At 44.2% G+C, this 20,095-nt stretch overlaps 1 protein-coding gene across 3 annotated transcripts; it reads left to right on the top strand.

Moving 5' to 3' along the window:
- The first annotated feature begins 1,918 nt into the window (after window positions 1-1,918).
- Window positions 1,919-19,039, top strand: PRPF18 (pre-mRNA processing factor 18). 3 transcript variants are annotated; one of them, XM_052681244.1, is made up of 11 exons: window positions 1,919-2,050; window positions 3,398-3,475; window positions 3,601-3,627; window positions 6,202-6,306; window positions 7,789-7,902; window positions 9,094-9,240; window positions 11,335-11,403; window positions 12,078-12,218; window positions 12,711-12,782; window positions 14,992-15,147; window positions 18,420-19,039. In XM_052681244.1, the coding sequence occupies exons 1-11, from the start codon at window positions 1,985-1,987 to the stop codon at window positions 18,498-18,500; spliced, it is 1,056 nt and encodes a 351-aa protein (XP_052537204.1). In that variant the 5' UTR covers window positions 1,919-1,984; the 3' UTR covers window positions 18,501-19,039. The 3 variants fall into 3 exon arrangements, with proteins under 3 accessions (XP_052537204.1, XP_052537205.1, XP_052537206.1); XM_052681246.1 differs by lacking the exon at window positions 3,601-3,627 and adding an exon at window positions 3,254-3,325 and having other exon boundaries at window positions 1,970-2,050; XM_052681245.1 differs by lacking the exon at window positions 3,601-3,627.
- The last annotated feature ends 1,056 nt before the right edge of the window (window positions 19,040-20,095 follow it).

The following is a 20,095-nucleotide window of genomic DNA, read 5'->3' as shown; positions in this document are numbered from 1 at the left end:
TCTTCCATGGGACAAGATGCCAGTTCTAATACAGAGAGGATATACATTAAATGACACTTTGGCTTGAAGGCAAATGAGCATAGAGTCAGGAGTAGTGGAAGAAGGGCATCAAGTGGATGCTTGCGTCACTTTTAGAAAACTTTTAGACATTTTTTAGAAGTAGAGTGTTAAAACAGCTAGCCAGAGCTATTGATCTATCTAAGCTGTTCATTTGTTTTCTTTGACTATTACTTTGTTGGTTTGCGTTGAATTTTACAAACCAGAGAAGCCTCTGGATGAGGTACCATCTCAGGCATTATTGGCAACACTGTCACTTATCTTTCCTCCTTCCTTTTGTACTGACTCTAATGGAGATACAATGTCAAACCCGAACAAGAGATTGAGGCAGTAAATAAAGAAAGGCATGAGGCTTTGTGCACGTTGCAGCTGATTGAAAGAGGCAGCTGTCACTTTTATGTGAGCATCCAGATTAGTTTGCCATAGAACCCACCACAGAGCATTTCCACAGCCTCTCTGTTCTGTCCTGACACAAGTGTGGGCACACTTCCCCAGGCCGTTCTGCTTAGATCTGCTCGGATCCTTTCACCATCAGTTGTGAGATAATTTCCATTAAGAGAAATATGAAAAAGCATAGGAGGGCTGTTGCCGCTTCCTCATTGCAGAGTGATCGCGTTCCAGCCTGAGGTAAAGCAGGGCATGATTTCTAATCCATATCCCTCCAGCCTAGGCTTAAAAACACCCTTAAACTCATCAGCAAGCACTGAGCTCTGCTCTCTGGGGACTGCCAGCTCCCGAGGGAACTGTGTCAGCAGGGTTGGGGGTTGTTAGGGAAAGGTTCTGCACCAGAGGGAGTGGGCATGGAACAGGCTGCCCTGGGCAGTGGTGATGTCCCCCAGGCTGCTGGAGTTTAAACAGTGCTCTCAGAGCTAGGATTTGGATTTTGGGTGGTCATGTGTGAAGCCAGGAGTTGGATTTGAGGATTTTTGTGGGTCCCTTCTAACTCGGCATATTGCATGATTCTACGAGATGGAAGTGCAGCCATCAGCCAGGCTGCTCCTAGACAAAGGTCACAGCAGTATTCACTTTGCACTGCTTGCTGGCCTTCAAAACATTTCCACCAAGGTGCAGCCCTGATGAATTTAAGCCTATAACTGACTTCTTATCCATTGCTTGAGGACCTCTCAGATTTCCCAAGGCACAAGATGGCTACCAATGGAGAAAACATTAACAGGGAGCCTACAAACAGGAGGGGAATCAACTCTTTGAAAGGGTGGATAAAAGCAGGACAAGGGGAAATGGTTTTAAGTTGAAGGAGGGAAGATTCAGGTTGGATGTCAAGGAGAAGTTCTTTACAGAGAGAGTGGTGAGGTGCTGGAACAGGCTGCCCAGAGAGGTTGTGGATGCCCCATCCCTGGAGGTGTTCAAGGCCAGGTTGGATGGGGCCCTGGGCAGCCTGGTCTGGTATTAAATGTGGAGGCTGGTGGCCCTGCCTGAGGCAGGGGGGTTGGAGATTCGTGATCCTTGAGGTCCCTTCCAACCCTGGCCACTCTGTGATTCTGTGAAAAGCAGTCAATAAGGAAAACAAGAGAGGAACTTCAGAGCCCAGCATCTTTTTATGCTATTTCCCAGCCTACGTCACAGTGATAAAGGCCCAGGCTAATGAGGGCAGCAGGATTTACTTCTAGTACGCATGGGGGGGCAAGGAGTCCACACCGCACCCATCCCTCGCGTGAGTTTGAGCACCTAAGGAAGAAATGCTGGAAGCATCCCTGCGCTGCTCTCGCAGTCCCTGCCACCGGTGACAACGTCATGCTGTCACACCCCCGTCACGTGGTCACAGCCACTCGATACACTCCCTCGCTGCTGCCACTCCAAGCCACGAGGGGGCGCTGTGAGCGCGCTTGGCCTGGGCGGCCAGCGGAAGTGACGGTTTGTTTTCCTACACCACTTCCGGCGCGGAGGTGGCGGAGGAGGCCTCAGCGCCATGGATATCCTGAAGCGGGAGATCAGCCGCAAGCGGCAGCAGCTGGAGGACAAGGAGCTGGTGGGGGTGAGGCGGGTTGTGGGGACGCCGCGCCGAGGCCTTGCAGCGTCCTTAGGGTTATTTCAGGGTCGGAAGTAAGGCTGAAGGTGGACAGTAGGAAAGGGTTCCTCACCAGAGGGTGTCGGGCCCTGAGACGGGCTTTGCAGGGCAGCGGATCCAAGGTGCTGGAGTGCAGGAGGCGTTTGGAGAACGCTCTCAGACGTGAGGTTTGACTTAAGGCCGCTGCTGTGTGGAGCCAGGAGTTGGGCTCGGTGATGGCTCTCCCATCTGGAGATATTCTGTGGTTCTGTGACTGTGCCCGCTTTGCCCGTCTGCAATTCTCTTCCCGCACTACTTACAGGGAGCACTGCTGGGACTGCAGAGGAGTGTGTGTGTGCTTTTGAGGATGTCTGAGCATGGATTTCAGCGTTGATGGTTGTTTTGGGTTAGACAGGTGAAAAACAGGGAGAGAACCAGGAATCCGTGTTCATAAATTCACAGAATTATTTGACTGTTTGAGTTGGAAGGGAAAGGATTATCCAGATCTAACTCCTGCCATGAGCTGATTGCCAAATTCCAGCTCAGGCTGCACAGGGCCCCATCCAACCTGGCCTTGAGCACCTCTAGAGATGAGGCATCCACAGCTTCCCTGGGCAGCTGTGCCAGGGCCTCAACATCCTTAGAGTGAAAGATCTTTTTCCTAATATGTAATCTAAATCAACCATTTTTTAAGTTTAAAACTATTACCACTTGGCCTTGATGTTAGAGCAAGGTTTAGGGTGGTGTTTTGGGATTCGGATGGTCTGCGTGATCTGCAACGAAAATGTATTGATTGACACAGACTGGGAGACTACATTTACTTCACTTTGCTTCTATTGTCAGTTTGAGAACAATATGTTTGAAGATGTAGCTTCTCATCACAGTGTGACAGCACAGATCATGGCCAGTGAGAATGTGCTTGCAAGGGCTTGGATGGCATAGTTACCAGCTGCTGTGTGCCTGAAGGGTCTTGTTAAGCACCTTTTATTTAGTTTGAAAAAGCTTGTTTTGTCTGATATGTTTAAACAGTCTGGGCCTCATTGTTCACATCTGAAGGAAGCTTTCTGTTAACTCACTGTTGCCATGGTCTTACGTGGCAAAGAGAATGTTGATTTTAAAGGCCTGCTGAACACACTGTGCTTTCAGGCTTACATGTTGCAAAGTCACTTGGTGTTCAGAGGTGCTTTTCAGAGGTGCTCCCAACTGTGAATGTGGTACCGTAGCCATGTCTGTGAAGAGATGTAGCTGAATTCAACAAGTGAAGTAAGGAGATGTGAGCCTTTTCTGCAGAAGTATTTAAAACTTTAAAATGTTAACAGTTTTCCTGTCTCTTAGGGAAATAAGAAATACTTCAAACGCAGTGAGTTAGCTAAAAAAGAAGAGGAGGCCTACTTCCAGAGATGTGGCTACAAGGTATTGTTACTCTTCTTTCAGGAACTTGTATGTTTGCTTTGAAGTCTACATTTTATTATCAACAGTACAAATGTTGTTAATGATAATTGTTGTTCTTTGTTCAATCTGTTGATGTTGTACATAAGCCTGTAAATGAGAAGCCACCTGGAGAGGTATGAGTTTCCAAAACCATTTTCAATGCAGGAAAAGATATGCATGATATACAGCTACTTATGTTTGTGTTATGCTTTGGCTTTTTCTTTGTTTGTTTACTTATTTTGTGGAAAGCATGAAGTGGCTTGGGATCAAAGCTTGTCTCCTTTCTTTTCAGACTGTGCTTTTAGGCATGAACACTGGATGTAATATGGCCACCTCCCAAGAATGGATGCACTGTCCATTCAAAATTTTGCCAAAATGTCCAGAAGAAATCAGTGTAATGTGGTGGATATTATAAAGCTCTGCCAGCTGTCATGCTGTGTGCCTTTCTTCTTTTGGCCATCAGTAACCTTGCACTGAAAGGGTGCAACACAGTGTTATCTTGCTGGCAGAACAATTGAAAACGATTGGTAACTGAAGGTGCATTTGGAAACAAATGAGTGATCTGGAAGGCTTTGCCTGCCTTGTAACATATCAGGGAAATTGTTTCCTGAAATGGAAAGAATGCAGTTTTCTTTGCCACTTGTGTGTATGCCTGCCTGCCTGGCTATTGTATGTGTATATTGTATGTGGGGGGATATGCATTCTCTTGAGAAAGACAGAGATTCACATTCCTGTTTACTGTCCCTGGGCACAAACTGGAACTTTGTTTTCAATTGAACTTCACACGTTCAGTGACTTATTCTGTAACCTTGATCTGTGTGTGAAATACTTGAACATCAATGCCACAGCAATTTTTGGAATGCTGTCATTTAGTCATGGGAACGTGGCCTGTGGATGTGGTCACTGTTCTGAGTGGAAGTGACTGCCTGGTGCTTTTTTAGCCTGAATTCTTCAGAACCATACACAGCTGTTAAAATGGGATATCTGTGCTGCTACAAAATGGGTTTTGACTGAAAATGTAACCCTGAAAATGGTTTTAAAATAAGTTGCTTTGTTTGGTATGTCTTAGAGCCTCCCAGATTTCTGCATTTGGTCTTTACTGCATTAATAAGATGTAAAATACAGACTCATTTCTTTTTCAATTGAGGTACTCTTTTGCTTTGTTAGATTTAATAATTATTTCACTTGCTTGAAAAAGAAAGCACTGAAAGCAAAATAACTGCGGTAAAAATATCACTTGTAACTTGGAATCCTACTGAGAGAATGGACCAAATCTTTTTCCCTAATGCTGCAGTTTGTAAGTTCAAATTTGATTACATCCTTCTGCCATCAGTGTATTTATATTTGCACAGTTCCATATTTTCTATCCCGTGTTCTGTATTTTCTGTTCCCTCTCCTGCACTGATGGAAGTTTATTTTTGCCCTCCCTTTATGTGTAAGGCATTGATTTGATTGTCCTTTCCTTGCTTGCTCCAAACACCTGCGACTGTGGGATTGAGTTCTGTGTTTGATAGCATGATGTTGCATAGAGATCTGTGGCTGAATCTTGTATCTGCAGCCATCGGGGGGATCCCTGTGTGCACATGGAACCATGCTGGCTTGGAAGAACATAAACTAGTTTTAAAAACCTGGTTAGCACAGTCACCAAACTCTTCAACCTGAATGCACGCTGGAAATGACAACGTCCTGTCCCTTGTGGGGAGAACGCTGCAGATCTGTGTAGGATTAAATAGGATTATTCCCTTTCAGTGAGACCAGAAAGGAAATAAGTCCTAATCTGGAGTCTAGGAAAAAAAGGGGTGTGTTGGGCACTGGGAATGTTTCCTGTTGTAGGAATGTTAGCCAGCATCTGCTCCTGCTATTAGAAGTGAGGGAGCCATAGTTATGTGACTGCTGTCTTGAAGTTAGTTTAATCAAACTGGACCCTGCTTGATCCCAGCACCTTCTTTTAGGTTAAAAGAAGCTGTTAAAGAGATGCTGTCTTTTTGGGGAAGTGTAGTTCTCTTTTTCTTTTTTTAATTTATTTTAACCTGCAAGAAACTGTACACAATCTTGGTAGGAAGGTGTGTTACTTTAAACAGCATCTCTCAAAACCCAGCAGAAAGGCTACATCCTCGCTGATGGTGCTGAGCTCACTGAAGTTCTCAGTGACAGAAGATCTCAGGCAGGCTGCAAGTAGCAGCAGCTCCCTTCTCTCTCTGCTCTTAGCTTTTCATTTCTGCCCTTGTAGCCATGTGTGTGTGCGTTACTGCCTGGTGAGCTGGATGAAGAGATTAAGTGGGCTGAGAGGAGTTTTTAGTTTTGTTTGCTGGGTTATTTCCCATTTGAATCGTTTCTCCCATCTAATTCATCACATAGTGATGCAAATACTTTTGCATAGGTAAAGAGGGTAAGGCAGGGGCAGGAACCAACAGGCAGAGAGGGTGAGTTTGCTGTTTTTGGCACCAGTGCTGACACGTGATTGACAAACCTTAGCAATTGCCCTTTCCTGTTGCAGGTTGCTTCCTGCAACCTACAGAAGTCAGTTTCTGGTAAACACTGATGCTTTTGAAAGCTTTCATTGCTCTGTGAAATGGACAACAAAAACTCTGAAACAAAGAGATTTATAGTCATTATTACAATCTGTATTCCACAGTTCCTGTGCATTTACACTGCTATGCATGTGTAGGTTTATTTTGCTCATGAGTAACTCTGTCTGTTATATGTAGGTGCAGCAGCAAGAAGAGGAGGAGAAGCCTCTGACTTCAACAAATCCAGTGCTGGAACTTGAACTGGCAGAAGAAAAATTACCAATGACTCTTTCCAGACAAGAGGTAAAATCAACAGCTAGGAGCAAACTACTGCACTGTGCAGAACATGCATCTGAAATTTCTTGGTAGGGCTTTTTTCTGGTGATCTGTGCTTTTTGTGTCAGGTGGTATCAAATAAAAATTTCCATTGTGCAGTCAGCAATATTTACCCATCAGGGATCTCCTGTCCATGTGAGTGCATCTGGAGGTGCAGAAGGATGCAGCCTTTTTGTCATGTGGGTTTGCACATAGGTGATGTGATGTGTTACAGCTTTTTCAGATGACCTCTAGAACAGCGTCCTGTTACTTGGATAATGCTGTCAGTGGCACGGGGAGCTTCTCAAATCTTTATTTCTCTCAGCTTCTTTTCTTTGTAGCTTTTTGATATGAACCCAATTTTCAGAACTGAGTTTAGGAAACTTGTCTTGATTTCTGTGAGGGGAAAGAAAGTCCTGAAGCTGGAGCAACTGGTGCATTCTTTGTTCTTTCTGAGGATAAGAACAGTGGTGTAAATGTGAGTTCATAAAACAGATCTGGACAACAAAGCAGCAAAGAAGGAGGAAGTTCAGAAGTAAAGTTTACGTGCAGAATAAAATCTACTCCTGGAAATACTGCAGTGCTCAGCTGAGATCATTCAGGATGATGTTATTGTTGTCCCTTTGCTTTTACGAAACACTTTGGGCACAGAAGTTTTAATGTGGGTGATTTGTTTCATGTTTGGTTCGAGATTTGGTTGGTTTGTCCTGTCAGTACAGTTGGTTACGTGATGGTGTGAGATGAAGTGCAAGCTCTTCTCTTTGTCACCAGAGTGTTTCCTGGTGATTGTATCAGTAAGCTTATTGCTTGATACACCAAACAAAGAGTGGTAAGTGTAAACAGATTTAACAGGCAATGCATGCAAGAAGAAACTGGGAAAATAAAGTTTGCTTTTCTGCTTTGCCCATAACCTTGCAAATCAGCCAAGGGAGGCTGTTACAGCTCAGTTGTAGCTAGCCTTAAAATAATTATCACATTAGATGATGGGACTTAATGTTTACCAAATGGTAAGGATGAGAATTTCCAGCCAGTCTCCCAAATGTGCTGGGACAACACGCAGCCCAGTCAGCAGAGCACTTTATTGCCCGCGACAAACGAGAGCGAGTGAGAAGATTGTCAAGTTCTTCTGTCACTTTGGAAATGGTATTTAAGCTCTGCCAAGGGGATGATTTTGATGTATTTGTTTAAACAAGTGAGAGCAGGAAGAAGTTGGGATATACGAAACAGTTTGGGGTTTGTGCAAGATTTAGGTTGGTGATATTTGGGATGACCTTTCATTGAAACGCCGTGGGAATTTTATATGTGGATTGTAAAGCGTCTAGAATGTTTTTCTGCTGCTTAAAATATTGCCATTTCCTCTCCAGTCCAGCACAGCTTGTTATTTTAAGCTAAGTAAATAAATCCAGCCTTCAGGATTTTATTTTCCTTCCTTTATGAGTTTGTGTAAGGGAATATTTGGATTCTTTTCAGGTTATCAGGAGGTTACGGGAGAGAGGCGAGCCAGTCAGACTGTTTGGAGAAACAGATTATGATGCATTTCAACGTCTGAGGAAGATAGAAATTTTGGCACCTGAAGTGAACAAGGTAAGACCAGCTGGCTCCTGGTTACTAATTTATGGTGGGGGAACCTGGGAGGAGTTCTTTTAACGTTCTGTGCATGATTACAGCCCAGTAAATCAGCCAGTTCCACCACAGAAACCCTTAAAGCCTTTTTGATTGAAAAAGAGGGCCTCCAGGTGGCAGTGAAACCCCAGACATGCAGTTGCCTGCTTTGTAACCAGCAGAGAAGACAGTAATTTGCTGTTAGAACTAGCCTGTTTGGATAGGTGAGGAAGAGGGGGAATGCATCCTGTATTTCTGGTACAGAAATGAATTTTCAAATCCCTCAATTCTAGAGCTGTAACTTCTTACAGAAACTTCACTCCCACTGCTTCCTTTTAAAGTAGTCACTGACTTCAGAAATGACTAAAATATGTACGTTCCAGCTTACTGATCTAATCCTTCTGGCTTCACATTGATTAAGTGAGGAGATTGGGAATTTGTTGGGATATGTTGGGATTTGCAATGGGGATTTGTTTTGTATTTACTATTGATCAAATTTGCAACCCAGCTAAGAGTACAAAGCTATGAGTTTTCTTCCATTATTTGTAACAAACTGAATAATTTGACAAATTGCTCCTGGGGCTGCCCAGAAAAAGAGCACTTTTTCCTCTTCAAGTCCTTTAAAGAAGGATAAACAGATATGAGTTTCTAAAAATAATTTTGCTGACAAAAGTTTCCTCCCTCCCATTGTTATGTGTGGTAAAATTATTGATGGCAGTTGTAGAAGTTTCAGGAAGTAGCAAGGTCATAAATAGGATTGTGATGGATTTCTGCATGATGTGCTTCAGTCACTGCCATTGTTGTCTGTTACTTGAGAGCGTGGGTAATTGTTACAACCAATTTGTGGGTCAGATATTTTTAAACTAGTAACTGATTGATAAAAATGTGCCAGGAAGTCATGGATGGTGATGGAAGAGTGGAAATAACTGTGCATGTGTATTCCAAGAGGAGAGCCTGAATTGGTCTTAGGGTGAGAAATGTCATTCTCCTTTATAGAGCTTTAAATTTTATGTTTCATATTAAGAATGTGGATCCTCTAAGCCAGGTTCCTTTTTCCATTTATAAGCAGCTCTTGACTTCTAGTAGCAGTTTGAAACCATATGTGTAATCTCATGTGTTTGTTGGGGTTTTTTGGTTTTTTTTTGCAAACAAATCATTTCTTATCTTTTCTAGGGCCTGAGGAATGACCTGAAAGCTGCCTTGGATAAGATTGATCAGCAATACTTGAATGAAATTGTAGGTGGCCAAGAAGCAGGAGATGATGACTCACAGAATGACTTGAAAGTCCATGAGGAGAATACTACTATTGAAGAACTGGAGGTATGTGGTGGGTAATTAATTTAGAGATTTTAGGTATATCATGCTGTTGTATTGTTGTGAGAAAGCTTCAGTATTGTTCAGAGTTAACCTAGTTTACAGCTCCTAGTTTAGGCAGTCTGAAAAGTCCTTAAATATGTAGTTTGGAAGTGAATACTGCTAAGGCTTGAATTGCAGTATAAGTGCCTGGTGTTTGCTTACAGCACCTCATCAGAAATGGAGGAAGAGCAGCAGGCAAAACATTATTCTCCCTGCAAGAGTTTTGGGAGTCAAGAATTAAATGCAAAGCTATTGCCTGATGACAAATTCCGAATCCTTTCCAATGAGTATTTGAGAAGGTGATGAGCTTAGAGCAGATGAATTTTCCTTATATAAGAAAGATGGGTTCTCAAAAACAGACATGGAAAGAGAGTTTATATAAAGTCTTTTGGGGTAAAGAAGTAAAAGTTAGAAGTAGGCAGTTCACAGCAAATACAGGGAGTACTGTGAAGGTATGGCCCATAAATGGTGAGCGTGAGTGCTGGGCTTTGAAAGAACAGGAAAATTCAGCACCTGGTATTTTAGGCTGGTATTTTGAAAAGCACATTAACTTGAGCTAGAGAACTTTACCCTTAATCTTCAGAACTCTTTGCTGAAGTTAATCTTCTTAATGTCCCTTCAAATCAGAAGTAATCTGATCTATGACTGAGAGTTGAAACGGATACGTTTTTGTTAGGAGGCAGCCTTGCCTCCCTTCTTAGGGCACCGTGGGTTCTGGAGTAAAGGAATGACACTTTCAGAATGGATACCAGTTGTGATAGGGCTGCTTTTATCAAACTCTCAGTTCTCACAGCATCCCCTTTTTGGGACGACTTTACGGGTTTGATTTGAACCATGAAAGTAATGGTTCATTGGAAAAGTTTGTAAGCATGCTTCTGTAACTGCATTCCCTTGTAGAAAAAGGATTGCATTGAATGTTCCACAGCTAGGAGACTTTAAAAATACATCATAGTTTGGAAATGTGAGGACAATGGAAAGAAATTTTAAATCCCAAGTTTATCTACTGGAAAATGTTTCTAAAAATTGATGTTAATATTAACAGTTCCCAGGTTTTGGCAGGAAGCTAGAGCACTGGAGCATGGTAGTGTGGTTTTCTCTTTGTTTTTTTGGATTTATTCCCTCAACGTTGCAGTTAAAATTAAATGAACGCCCAAATGCATCAGGGAAATAAAACAACTTCAAAAAAAAAAGAAAGAAAGAAAGAAAGAAAGAAAGGAGAATTAAGTAAATTGGAGTATTGTGTTCGGTTTTGAGGCCCCCAGCACAAAAAGAACATTGAGCTGTTAGAGCGAGTCCAGAGAACCATGGGGATGATCAGAGTGCTGAAGCACCACTCCTATGAAGAAAGGCTAAGAGAGATGGGCTTATTTAGCATGGATAAGAGAAGGCTCTGGGGAGATCTGGTGGCAGCCTTCCAGCACATAAAGGGGGCATAAGGAAAGACAAGGAAGGCCAATTTGTCAGGGAGAGTGGTGGTAGGACAGGGGATAATGGTTTTAAACTAAAAATAAGGTAGATTTAATTTAGATCTGAGGAAGAAGTTCTTCATTTTGAGGATGCTGAGGCACTGGCACAGCTGCCCAGAGAAGCTGTGGGTGCCTCATCCCTGGAGGTGATGAAGGCCAGGTTGGATGGGCAGCTTGAGCTGGTGGAAGCTGTCCCTGCTCATGGCAGGGGGTTGGAACTGGATGCTCTTCATGGTTCCTTCCAACCCAAACCATTCTGTGATTGTATAGCTCTGGGTATCTCAAAAATGCAATGCACCCACAGTTTGCCTTAATTCAGTGCTGTTAGACAGCTGCTAATTATACCAGTGATTTTGTAGTTAATGAACGAAAAATTACTGTTGTACTGACTGCTCAGAAATAATCATCTTGGCTTTTTGACTGGAATGTTTTTAGTAGAATAATGGGCCTCATAACATACATGGCTGTTTGTTTCTTTCAATTTCCCACCTGATACTTAGGTTTGTTAGTAGAACTTCAGTTCACATTCTGCTGTGCTGGTGGCAAGTATCTACATAATGTGGAAATCTTTGTCTTTTGACTCCTATTCCAGGCTTTGGGAGAGTCCTTAGGACGGGGTGATGACCACTATGATATGGATATTATCACAAAATTCTTGAAGGTAACCCACTCTCACAGATGTGTTAAGCTGGTATCTACCTTTTACTATCATGCAGATACATTTGGTGAGCTTCCATCTGCTTGGAGAGGTAAACTTTCATTGTTTTTGCCTTTTTGTAGTGCTTGATACTCCGTTGCCTTGGTTAGTGAAGTAGTGACTGCTGTGAGACGTGGGCAAGAGCTCTTGGGAGAGGAGAGCAACCTTCTTCAAAATCTGCATCTCCTCTTCCAAACAGCTCTGATTTTGACTTGCAGATGATAACTGAGGCAGTTGAATGCAGTTTCTTCTGTCTGCCACCACTGCATTGAAAACTCCCAAGGAGTCTCTACCTGCTCACTCTCTGAGACAACTGTATCATCTTCATACATCACTGCTCTCCTAATGATCCCCTTCACCTTGGCAGCACTGATAAGTCTGTCATTGTCTCCTGGTTTTCTATGTGCACTCTTTTTTTGCTCACACTCCCACCTCCTCCTCCACAAGATTCTGTGGTAGGATAGTTTTTCCTATCCCCCTCTGCCCGTACAGCTGAAAGAGGCTTTTTGCCTCGTGAATTCAGTTTTCTCCAAGTGAAGATTCCTTTTGCTGTGTTGGTTTAAACCACTGTTCCGTCTGCTTTGGCAGTGCGGGCGCTAGGTGGCACTAGGACACAGATTTGCTTGTTCCCTGTGCAGTTTCTCCTTGGAGTTTGGGCGAAGGAGCTGAATGCCAGAGAGGACTACGTGAAGCGGGGAGTGCAGGGAAAGCTGAACAGTGCCACTCAGAAGCAGACAGAGTCCTACCTGAGGCCACTCTTCAGAAAACTTCGCAAAAGGGTGAGTCACTTCTAGATGTCAGTGTCCTCTAAGGCTTATTTTAGTTGCTGCTTTCAAAGCACCCAGTTGTTAATGTCCTTCCTTAAGGTAATGTTATTTCAGCTGAAGGTGAGAGGGTGAATGAGGTGGTCAGGGTTTCTTTGGCCAGAGCCCATGACTCCCAATTTTGACCTTTTTATCTTGATCCATGAGTTCTTCTGCTTACCTACTGCTTTTCCAGGTGCTGCTTCATGTATCACCTGTTCATTGGGTTGCCAACATGATAGAAAATAGGGATTGTATTTTGCACTTTGCCACGAGCTACAAGGTGTAACCGCTTCACCTCTCTTGCTTCAGATCCTTCATCTAAATAAGGAAGACATTTTCCTTCATTGAAGTCCTGAAGCTAGGGAAGGTGCTCATCTTTGTATAAATGCTGAGTAGGGTGATTTTCCTGAGCTGCATATTCTGATGTAAAGCTGTTTGTTCTCCTTTTTTTTTTTTCTCTCATAGACACTTCCTGCAGACATCAAAGAATCAATAACAGATATTATAAAATTCATGTTGCAGAGAGAATATGTGAAGGTACGTTTGTTTGCTCTCTTCCAGCGTGTTTAGGCTGGCTGGCTCCAATAGATTGAAGTTGCAAGTGAACATTTTTCCTTTTGCATCTTAAAGACATGTAGCTGGAAATCCACTCAACATATATTCACCTAAAATGAGAACAGGCTGTTAACGGTTGGGCTTCAGACAGTGTGTGATCCACAGTTTGTCAGAAGCATTTCTGAGGTTGGTGAAACTACAGAGCTTGCAAGCACCAGTAGGATTTCAGAGATGGTTCCATTGCAGAGGAGTAGTGAGTTGGAACCCTGATATTGAAAGGTTAAATCGCAGAATTGTAGGGGTTGGAAAGTTCCTCAGAGATCATTGAGTGCAACCCCACTGCCAACGCACGCTCCCTACATCAGGTTGCACAGGTAGGCATCCAGATGGGTCTTGAATGTCCCCAGAGGAGGAGTGGGATGTTGATTAATTAATTAGCTATTAGGGGAATTGAGTTACTGAATACGAGACACTGTCCCTTTCTTTGGCCATACTCATGTTAGCTGGTCTGTTAAGATCAAGATAAGTTAATGAAAAGGTTTTTGGACAAAGTCTGCTCACTTAAAGAGGCAGAAGTACTTTGATACTTGAGATGAAAGGCAGCGTTAGCTTTTGTTTGTAGCTGCCTCAAGAAATGGAACTCAAATTGTGACAGCGTTTGCTTAAGCAACCAGTGTATGCAGAACTTCACTTTTGTGTTGCCTTTGGTCTTACAGTATTTCTTGTTGAAGTCCCAAGGACTTGGGGTAATTTGTCTAGTAAGCAAGCAAACCTGCTTTTGTGATTGAAAAAACTTCAGATGCCCTCAGGCATGTTTAAATCACTTTAAAGTAGAACTAAACTGGGATGTATGATAGTGGGGTTTTGTTTGGGAGCTTTGTTTTTTCTTTGGCTATCATCATTATGCTGAAATTCCCTTTCCAGTGCCTTCCCAACACAGCAGTGAGTGTGCAGGAATGCAGCATACCTCCTCAGTAAATCAGCTCTGCTGCTCTGTCTCACAGGTGCTTGGCTGTATGTAAACTTCACAGACTGATTTAGGGGAAGGCTGAGGATACATTTGGAAGCTGTCTTGTTTTGGTGTTTGTTTTTAGTGAGGCTAATGAGCCTTTTGCTTTTAAAGATCCTCATGCCATTTTCCATTTTGCTTCTGAGGAGATTTGTGTCTGGCTGCATCCTGCTGTCTTGTGTGTTTGTTGTTTTTTCCGCTGTTCAGCCGACTGAACGCTCCCAGCCCCAGATTGTTCCTGCTTTCTTAGATGACATTCTTTAAAAACACGAGTTTTGAAATCAACTTGTGATAGCAGGCAAAGAGCAGAATGCAAGCTGCCTACTCAGCCTCAATTAACCCTTTTGTGACATTCTTAAAAGGGTCTTTAATTGTCTGCTCTCATTCAGTGCTTCATTACAGAACCACGTGTCAGGCAGCAAACAGATATCTGACTGAGGCTGCTGAGATGCTGCCTCATGTAGGTGAAGGCAAAGTCCTGCCCCTTCTTCAGGTTTGCTCCCAGCTCTCTTTCTGCACCCTCAGTTACTCACCTCCCATTTTGTGCCAGTGCCAAATGTGAGGAAGCTGCACCCACTGGTCACGCTTGTTACTTCTGATTGTGTAGTCTCTGAATGGGAGATGGTAAATGAACTCTTCATCAGTGAGCTTTCTGGCTGCTTGCTAGTAGGGGAGGAATGTCCTGCACCAAGTGGTCTTTGAAGCTGTGTTTCTGTGATTGCGTGTGTTTTTTTCCCCCTTTGTTTTCCTGGTTCTCACTCGCTATGCTGCTTTTTTAAGCTCTATCACCTGTGCCTTTCTGCCTTTCTTTGTGTTTGTCTTCCCTTCATGTTTTATTCCCTTTCTTCCTCAGGGCCCGTGTCTGCTTCGGCTCTATATTAAGAAATGAGGTCTGCTCTCTTGATGGTGAAATTGCAGATTCATTCAGTGCTGCTACTCCGTTCATAAACACTGTTATAAATGTGCTTCTTTGACCCAGTTTTGTAATGGATCTGACTCTCAGCCTCTTTGGAAGCTGGCTGCTGTCCCTCAACACTCCCTGATTTAGTCTGTAACCAAAATAGAAAAGGTAGTGTAGGTGAGCACAGCAGAACAGCTGATGGGAACCTGAGCAGACTGCATTGAAAACATCTGATGCCCTTTGTGTTGTTGCTCAGTGTGCCTGGCCCTGTATTTCTTCAGGCAAACGATGCCTACCTCCAGATGGCCATTGGGAACGCGCCGTGGCCCATCGGTGTCACCATGGTGGGCATCCACGCTCGAACGGGTCGTGAGAAGATTTTCTCCAAGCACGTTGCCCATGTTCTCAATGATGAAACTCAAAGGAAATACATTCAGGTAAGGCTGACTGTGGAAATCCAACCGTTTGGGTTTGGGGATTAGGGAATCTTTGAGAAATGTTAGCTTTGTAGTTGTGAGTGATGGGGTTAAAGCGTTCCAGAAGCAGTCATAGAATCACAGAATGGCCTGGGTTGAAAAGGACCACAACGATCATCCAGTTCCAACCTCCTGTTGTGTGCAGGGTCGCCAACCACCAGACCAGGCTGCCCAGAGCCACATCCAGCCTGGCCTTGAATGCCTGCAGGGATGGGGCATCCACAGCCTCCTTGGGCAACCTGTTCCAGTGCTTCACCACCCTCTGTGTGAAAAAAGTCCTCCTAATATCTAACCTAAACCTCCTCTCCAGTTTAAAACCATTCCCCCTTGTCCTATCACTATCTACCCTACTAAACAGCCATTCCCCCTCCTGTTTATACACTTCCTTCGAGTACTGGAAGGCCACAGTGAGGTCTCCCCAAAGCCTTCTCCAAGCTAAACAAGCCCTTCCCTCAGCCTGTCCTCACAGGAGAGGTGCTCCAGCCCTCTGATCATCTTAGTGCCCTCCTCTGGACCTGCTCCAAGAGCTCCACGTCCTTCCTGTGCTGGGGACCCCAGGCCTGGGTGCAGTACTGCAGATGGGGCCTCACAAGAGGTGAGTAGAGGGGGACAATCACCTCCCTCTCCCTGCTGGCCACCTCTTTTTTAATGCAGCCCAGAACACAGTTGGCCACCTGTGCTGCAGGCACACACTGCTGGCTCACGTCCAGACCCCCAGGTCCTTCTCCACAGGCTGCTCTCCACGAGATCTCTCCCCAGTTTGTATAAATACCTGCACTTGGCCTTGTTGAACCTCACTGGCTTTTCAGGGGCCCACTTCTCCAGCCTGTCTGGGTCCCTCTGGATGGTTTCCCTTCCTTCCAGTGTGTGGACCGCACCGCTCAGCTGCTGTCATCCACAAACCTGCTGAGGGTGCACTCGATGCCATCATTGGTGTCACTGATGAAGATGTTGAAGAGCACCGGTCCAAGACTGACCCCTGAGGGACACTGCTTGTGACCAGCCTCCACCTCACGCAGAACCATTGATCACAGCTCTTTGGCTGCATCCAGCAGTTGTCTTAGTTTAAGTCAGAGTACAAGGGCCATGTAATAGATGGAGCTGGGCCTGCGTGCTGTTCAGTCTCATGGATTTTTTCACATCTTCGTGCTTGTGATCCTGTATTAGCACCAAGTGTGAACACACACACAGGAGTTGGGTGCTTCATCTCTCCTCACACGGTGAGCTGTGTTTGCCTTCTGCCAGTTGCAGTCTCACTGACATGAGGCCCTCCTGGCAGAACGGTGAAGCCTGAGGGCAGCATTGTGGAGCTCAATGCTGTCAGGAGAGGTTTACACAAATACCTTCCTGCTGCAGCTCAGCGACTCCCACTGCAACTTCTGCAGATGTCTGCAAGCAGATGGCTTGCAAAATACAACTTCCTCCTCTGTCTTGACTTTCTTTGGGGGATACAAGAATAACCGTTTTTTTCAACTATAGCTTTTAGTATCATAACTGGAGGAAATACTGTGAAGTCAGAGGGAGCTCCAGACATTTGCAGAGCCAACAAATGTGATCATTCTGCTGTGAGGTGGTATGTGGATTGCATATCTCCAGAGACAGATTGCACTTGATTTATTTTATTACTTGCTTGGCATTATCTGATGGACGAAGTAGCTTTTGTGTGGTGCCTTTGGATCTCTTAACCTACATGGAAAATGCAACCTGTATGGATTTTCCCAGCTTATTCCCTCTGTTTCGGAGGGTGCATCTATTGAAAGAAATCTTGTTCATCTTCCCTCTGCATTTTGTTTCTCTGTGAAGTAGATACACTTCTGAAGTACACAACTTACTGATGGGCCAAAACAAAGTTGGTTTTAACTTCTTGTTCTTCTTGATTTTAAATACAAGGTCTTTTTTAGTTGGTCTGGTTCTTTAGTTGGTCTGGTTCAAACTGGATCACGTGGAGTATTATCTCTGCTCACAGCACTGAACTTGGGATCATACACAGTGAATTTGCAACACTGACATCTCACACAATGAGTCTTTATGGTTTTAGGACATGTTTTCCAGATTCCTGCTGGCACTGAAAATATCAAAGCCTCTTCTGTCTAGTTGTTTTCCTTTACAGTTAGATGTTGAAGATCTAATGACAGGCACTTTGCTTTCTGCTGTTGTGGAGTTATAATATCATTGCCAAATTATGCTACCACCACAGCAGTTTCTCTCCTTCTTTGTTAGACCTCTGTGTGTGACTTGAAGAGAATAATGATGGTATTTCTGTCATGTTGGTTTTTGGCAATCAGTGTCTTGAAAGAACTGAGAAGTCCATGGGCTGCCTTTGTTTTCCTCCACTGCAGTGGGATCGAGTGTGGTAATACTATGGGAAGGGATGACACCTCTGCTCTCCAGAAATGGATTGTTTTTTTTTCTCCTCAGTTTTTCAGCTTGTTTTGGTGTCAGAAATAGTTTTTTGCTCTTGAGAATTACTTAACATCTCAATTTTCAGTGTTATTGTACACGTGGTTTGTTGTAATGGCATTGCTTTCTGCCTTGGTGAAGAAGAGGGCTTAAAGTATTGCTGTGGTTCTTCACCATGAATCTATCATCAAGAATGAAACCTATGATCTCTTCAGTTAATCCACGAACTCCTTTAATATTTGAACTCATAGAATCTTACAACCATCCAGGATAGAAAAGACTTCCAGGAACGCCACATCCGTCCATCAGCCTGAACTGCAGAGTCTCACCCTACGCCATGTCCCTCAGGGCCGTGTCAACACATCTCTAAAACACATCCAAGGATGGAGACCTTGGGGAGCCACCTCCCTGGGCAGCCAATGCCTGACCACCCTTTCAGTGAAGGGATTCAACCAGATGTCCAGGCCTGGAGCCATTGGCCTTCTTGGCCACCTGGGCACGGCGCTGGTTGTGTGCAGCTGCTGTGAGGGGCACCCCAGGTCCTTCTCTACTAGGCAGCTTCCCATGTCTCTTCCCCTGGCCTTTATTGCTGTGTGGGGTTGGTGGGAGCCAAATGCAGCATTTAGGCTTGTTGAACATATTTGTAATAATTAGCACTTTTCAGAGAGAACTGTTGATAAAACTTAAAATAATGGAATACCAATTCAGCAAAGCAAAGAAATGAAATAGCAGCCATTTGCTTTTAATTCTTCTCGTTAAGCTGAAAAGTAAAAATAGGCTGTGTGACAGCTGCAGTTTTATGAGAGAATTGTCTTTGTTTTGTTCATCTCTAGGGGCTGAAGAGGCTGATGACCATTTGCCAGAAGCACTTCCCAACAGACCCATCGAAATGCGTGGAGTACAACGCTTTGTGAGGCTCTGGGTGACCAAGCATGCCTCACACTGTCATCTCCTGGACTCAGAGAGCACTGAGGAGATGGAGCAGTTTGTGCTTTACACTGACAGAAACTGAGGGTGGGCTTTGCAAGAAAGCATAAAGCAGATTTCTCTCTGGCTTCCTTTGAACAAGCCCCACTTGGGTAGATTTCTTTTTCAGTCTTTATGCTGACCTGATCCCAGCTCCAGCTTTGTAAGGGTGGGATGGCCACGACCAGGGGGCACTGATTGTGACCCTCACTTCTACTTCAGTTTGCTGTTCCCAACGTTGTGCAGGCTGACCTCAACCAATCTGTTCTGCCTCGGAGCTGTAGGTGAGACTCAGAGGCCGTGTGGAGATTGTTGGCTGCTTTCCCACTGGAGGCTGATGTGGGAAGATGGGGAAGCAGTCAAACTTCAGTCTTGTTATTTCTGTAAATAGGAAGATTTTAATGGCAAATCTTTCATGTGGTATTTGTGGGGAAAGAAGAAGTTTATATATTTCTCAGCTGAAAAATACACCCAGTTTCAGTGGAAAGAGTTTTTGATCTTGAGTACATCTGATTTGGCTTGTTTTTTTTTGTTGTATAATGGCATTATTAATATAAACCTCCTGAGCTGGGGAGAAGTTATCTTGTGGCTCTTCAGGCTTCCAAATCCTGTTTTTATACATCTGGAGAAAATTCCAGTCTGCTGGGCATTGCAGAGAACATAATTAGGGCCCCCCATGCCCAGGTACAGCATTTGTAGCGGGCACAGATCTGTTCTGCTGGATGTTGAATTTCTTCTTGAGCTGTTGGTGCCCTTGTTGAAGGAGTTTAGAGCAGGTGTTCACAGCGAGGTCCGATGCTGGGGCTGTGTGCTGGCTTGGCTTATCTCAAGGAGCTTCCTCAGATTCTTCTGGAGGCTCTGCATTCTGAAGGGCTGCTTCTGACTTACAGGTCCTTCAGTCTGGTGCGTCTGACCGCAGCGAAAATGTCAAGAGTTTAAACAGTTTAGAAGTAATAAAAATGAGGCTGACGAGGTCTAAGTGGAGCCTGGGGGGGCCTTTGGGAAACAGAGGGGGATTTGTGGGGAGAAGTTGGGCAGATGTTGAGAGCGTGGAAGAGTTTCATTAACATTGGTGCCTGGGGATTTCTTTTGCAGTGTAGAGAGAGCATTTTTACAACAGAAAACATTTACAACACCGCAACTTTATCCCTTTCCCCACCCAGATGATTTCCTGAGCTGTTTCTAAATCTTTACCCTGACCTTCGTTTTGAACTCTTTAACTAATTGAGATACAATTTTGTCTTCATTTAAGAGCTGTAATTTCCCTGGAAAGTGCAGCGAGAGCCGAGGGCTGGTTTGGGAGCTCTGTAACGTTGGCTTCAGTGGGAACTGGATTCCTTAGGGCAGCCATAATAGTGTTAAATAGATTTTTTCCCTCCCGCTTTAGAGCAAATTATTAAGGAGCCATTTAATGGTACCCTGAGCACTGGTTTGAATGGGGATGAGCCTCCTGTAGGGATGTGAATTTGGGCTTGGAATGCTTTAGTCTAATCAAGCTCGAGGAATGCAATTTAAGCAGCACGCCTTCTTGCTGACAGTCCCT

The sequence above is a fragment of the Tympanuchus pallidicinctus genome, unplaced genomic scaffold, assembly GCF_026119805.1.
Source record: "Tympanuchus pallidicinctus isolate F22 unplaced genomic scaffold, pur_lepc_1.0 scaffold19, whole genome shotgun sequence".
Lineage (NCBI taxonomy): Eukaryota > Metazoa > Chordata > Aves > Galliformes > Phasianidae > Tympanuchus > Tympanuchus pallidicinctus.
This window is presented reverse-complemented; position numbering and strand designations above follow the sequence as displayed.

Coding starts and splice junctions, on each gene's coding strand:
- PRPF18 (XM_052681244.1), top strand. CDS start 1,985: ATGGATATCCTGAAGCGGGAGATCAGCCGCAAGCGGCAGCAGCTGGAG. Junction 9,241..11,334: donor CTACTATTGAAGAACTGGAG/GTATGTGGTGGG, acceptor CTCCTATTCCAG/GCTTTGGGAGAGTCCTTAGG. Junction 11,404..12,077: donor TTATCACAAAATTCTTGAAG/GTAACCCACTCT, acceptor TTCCCTGTGCAG/TTTCTCCTTGGAGTTTGGGC.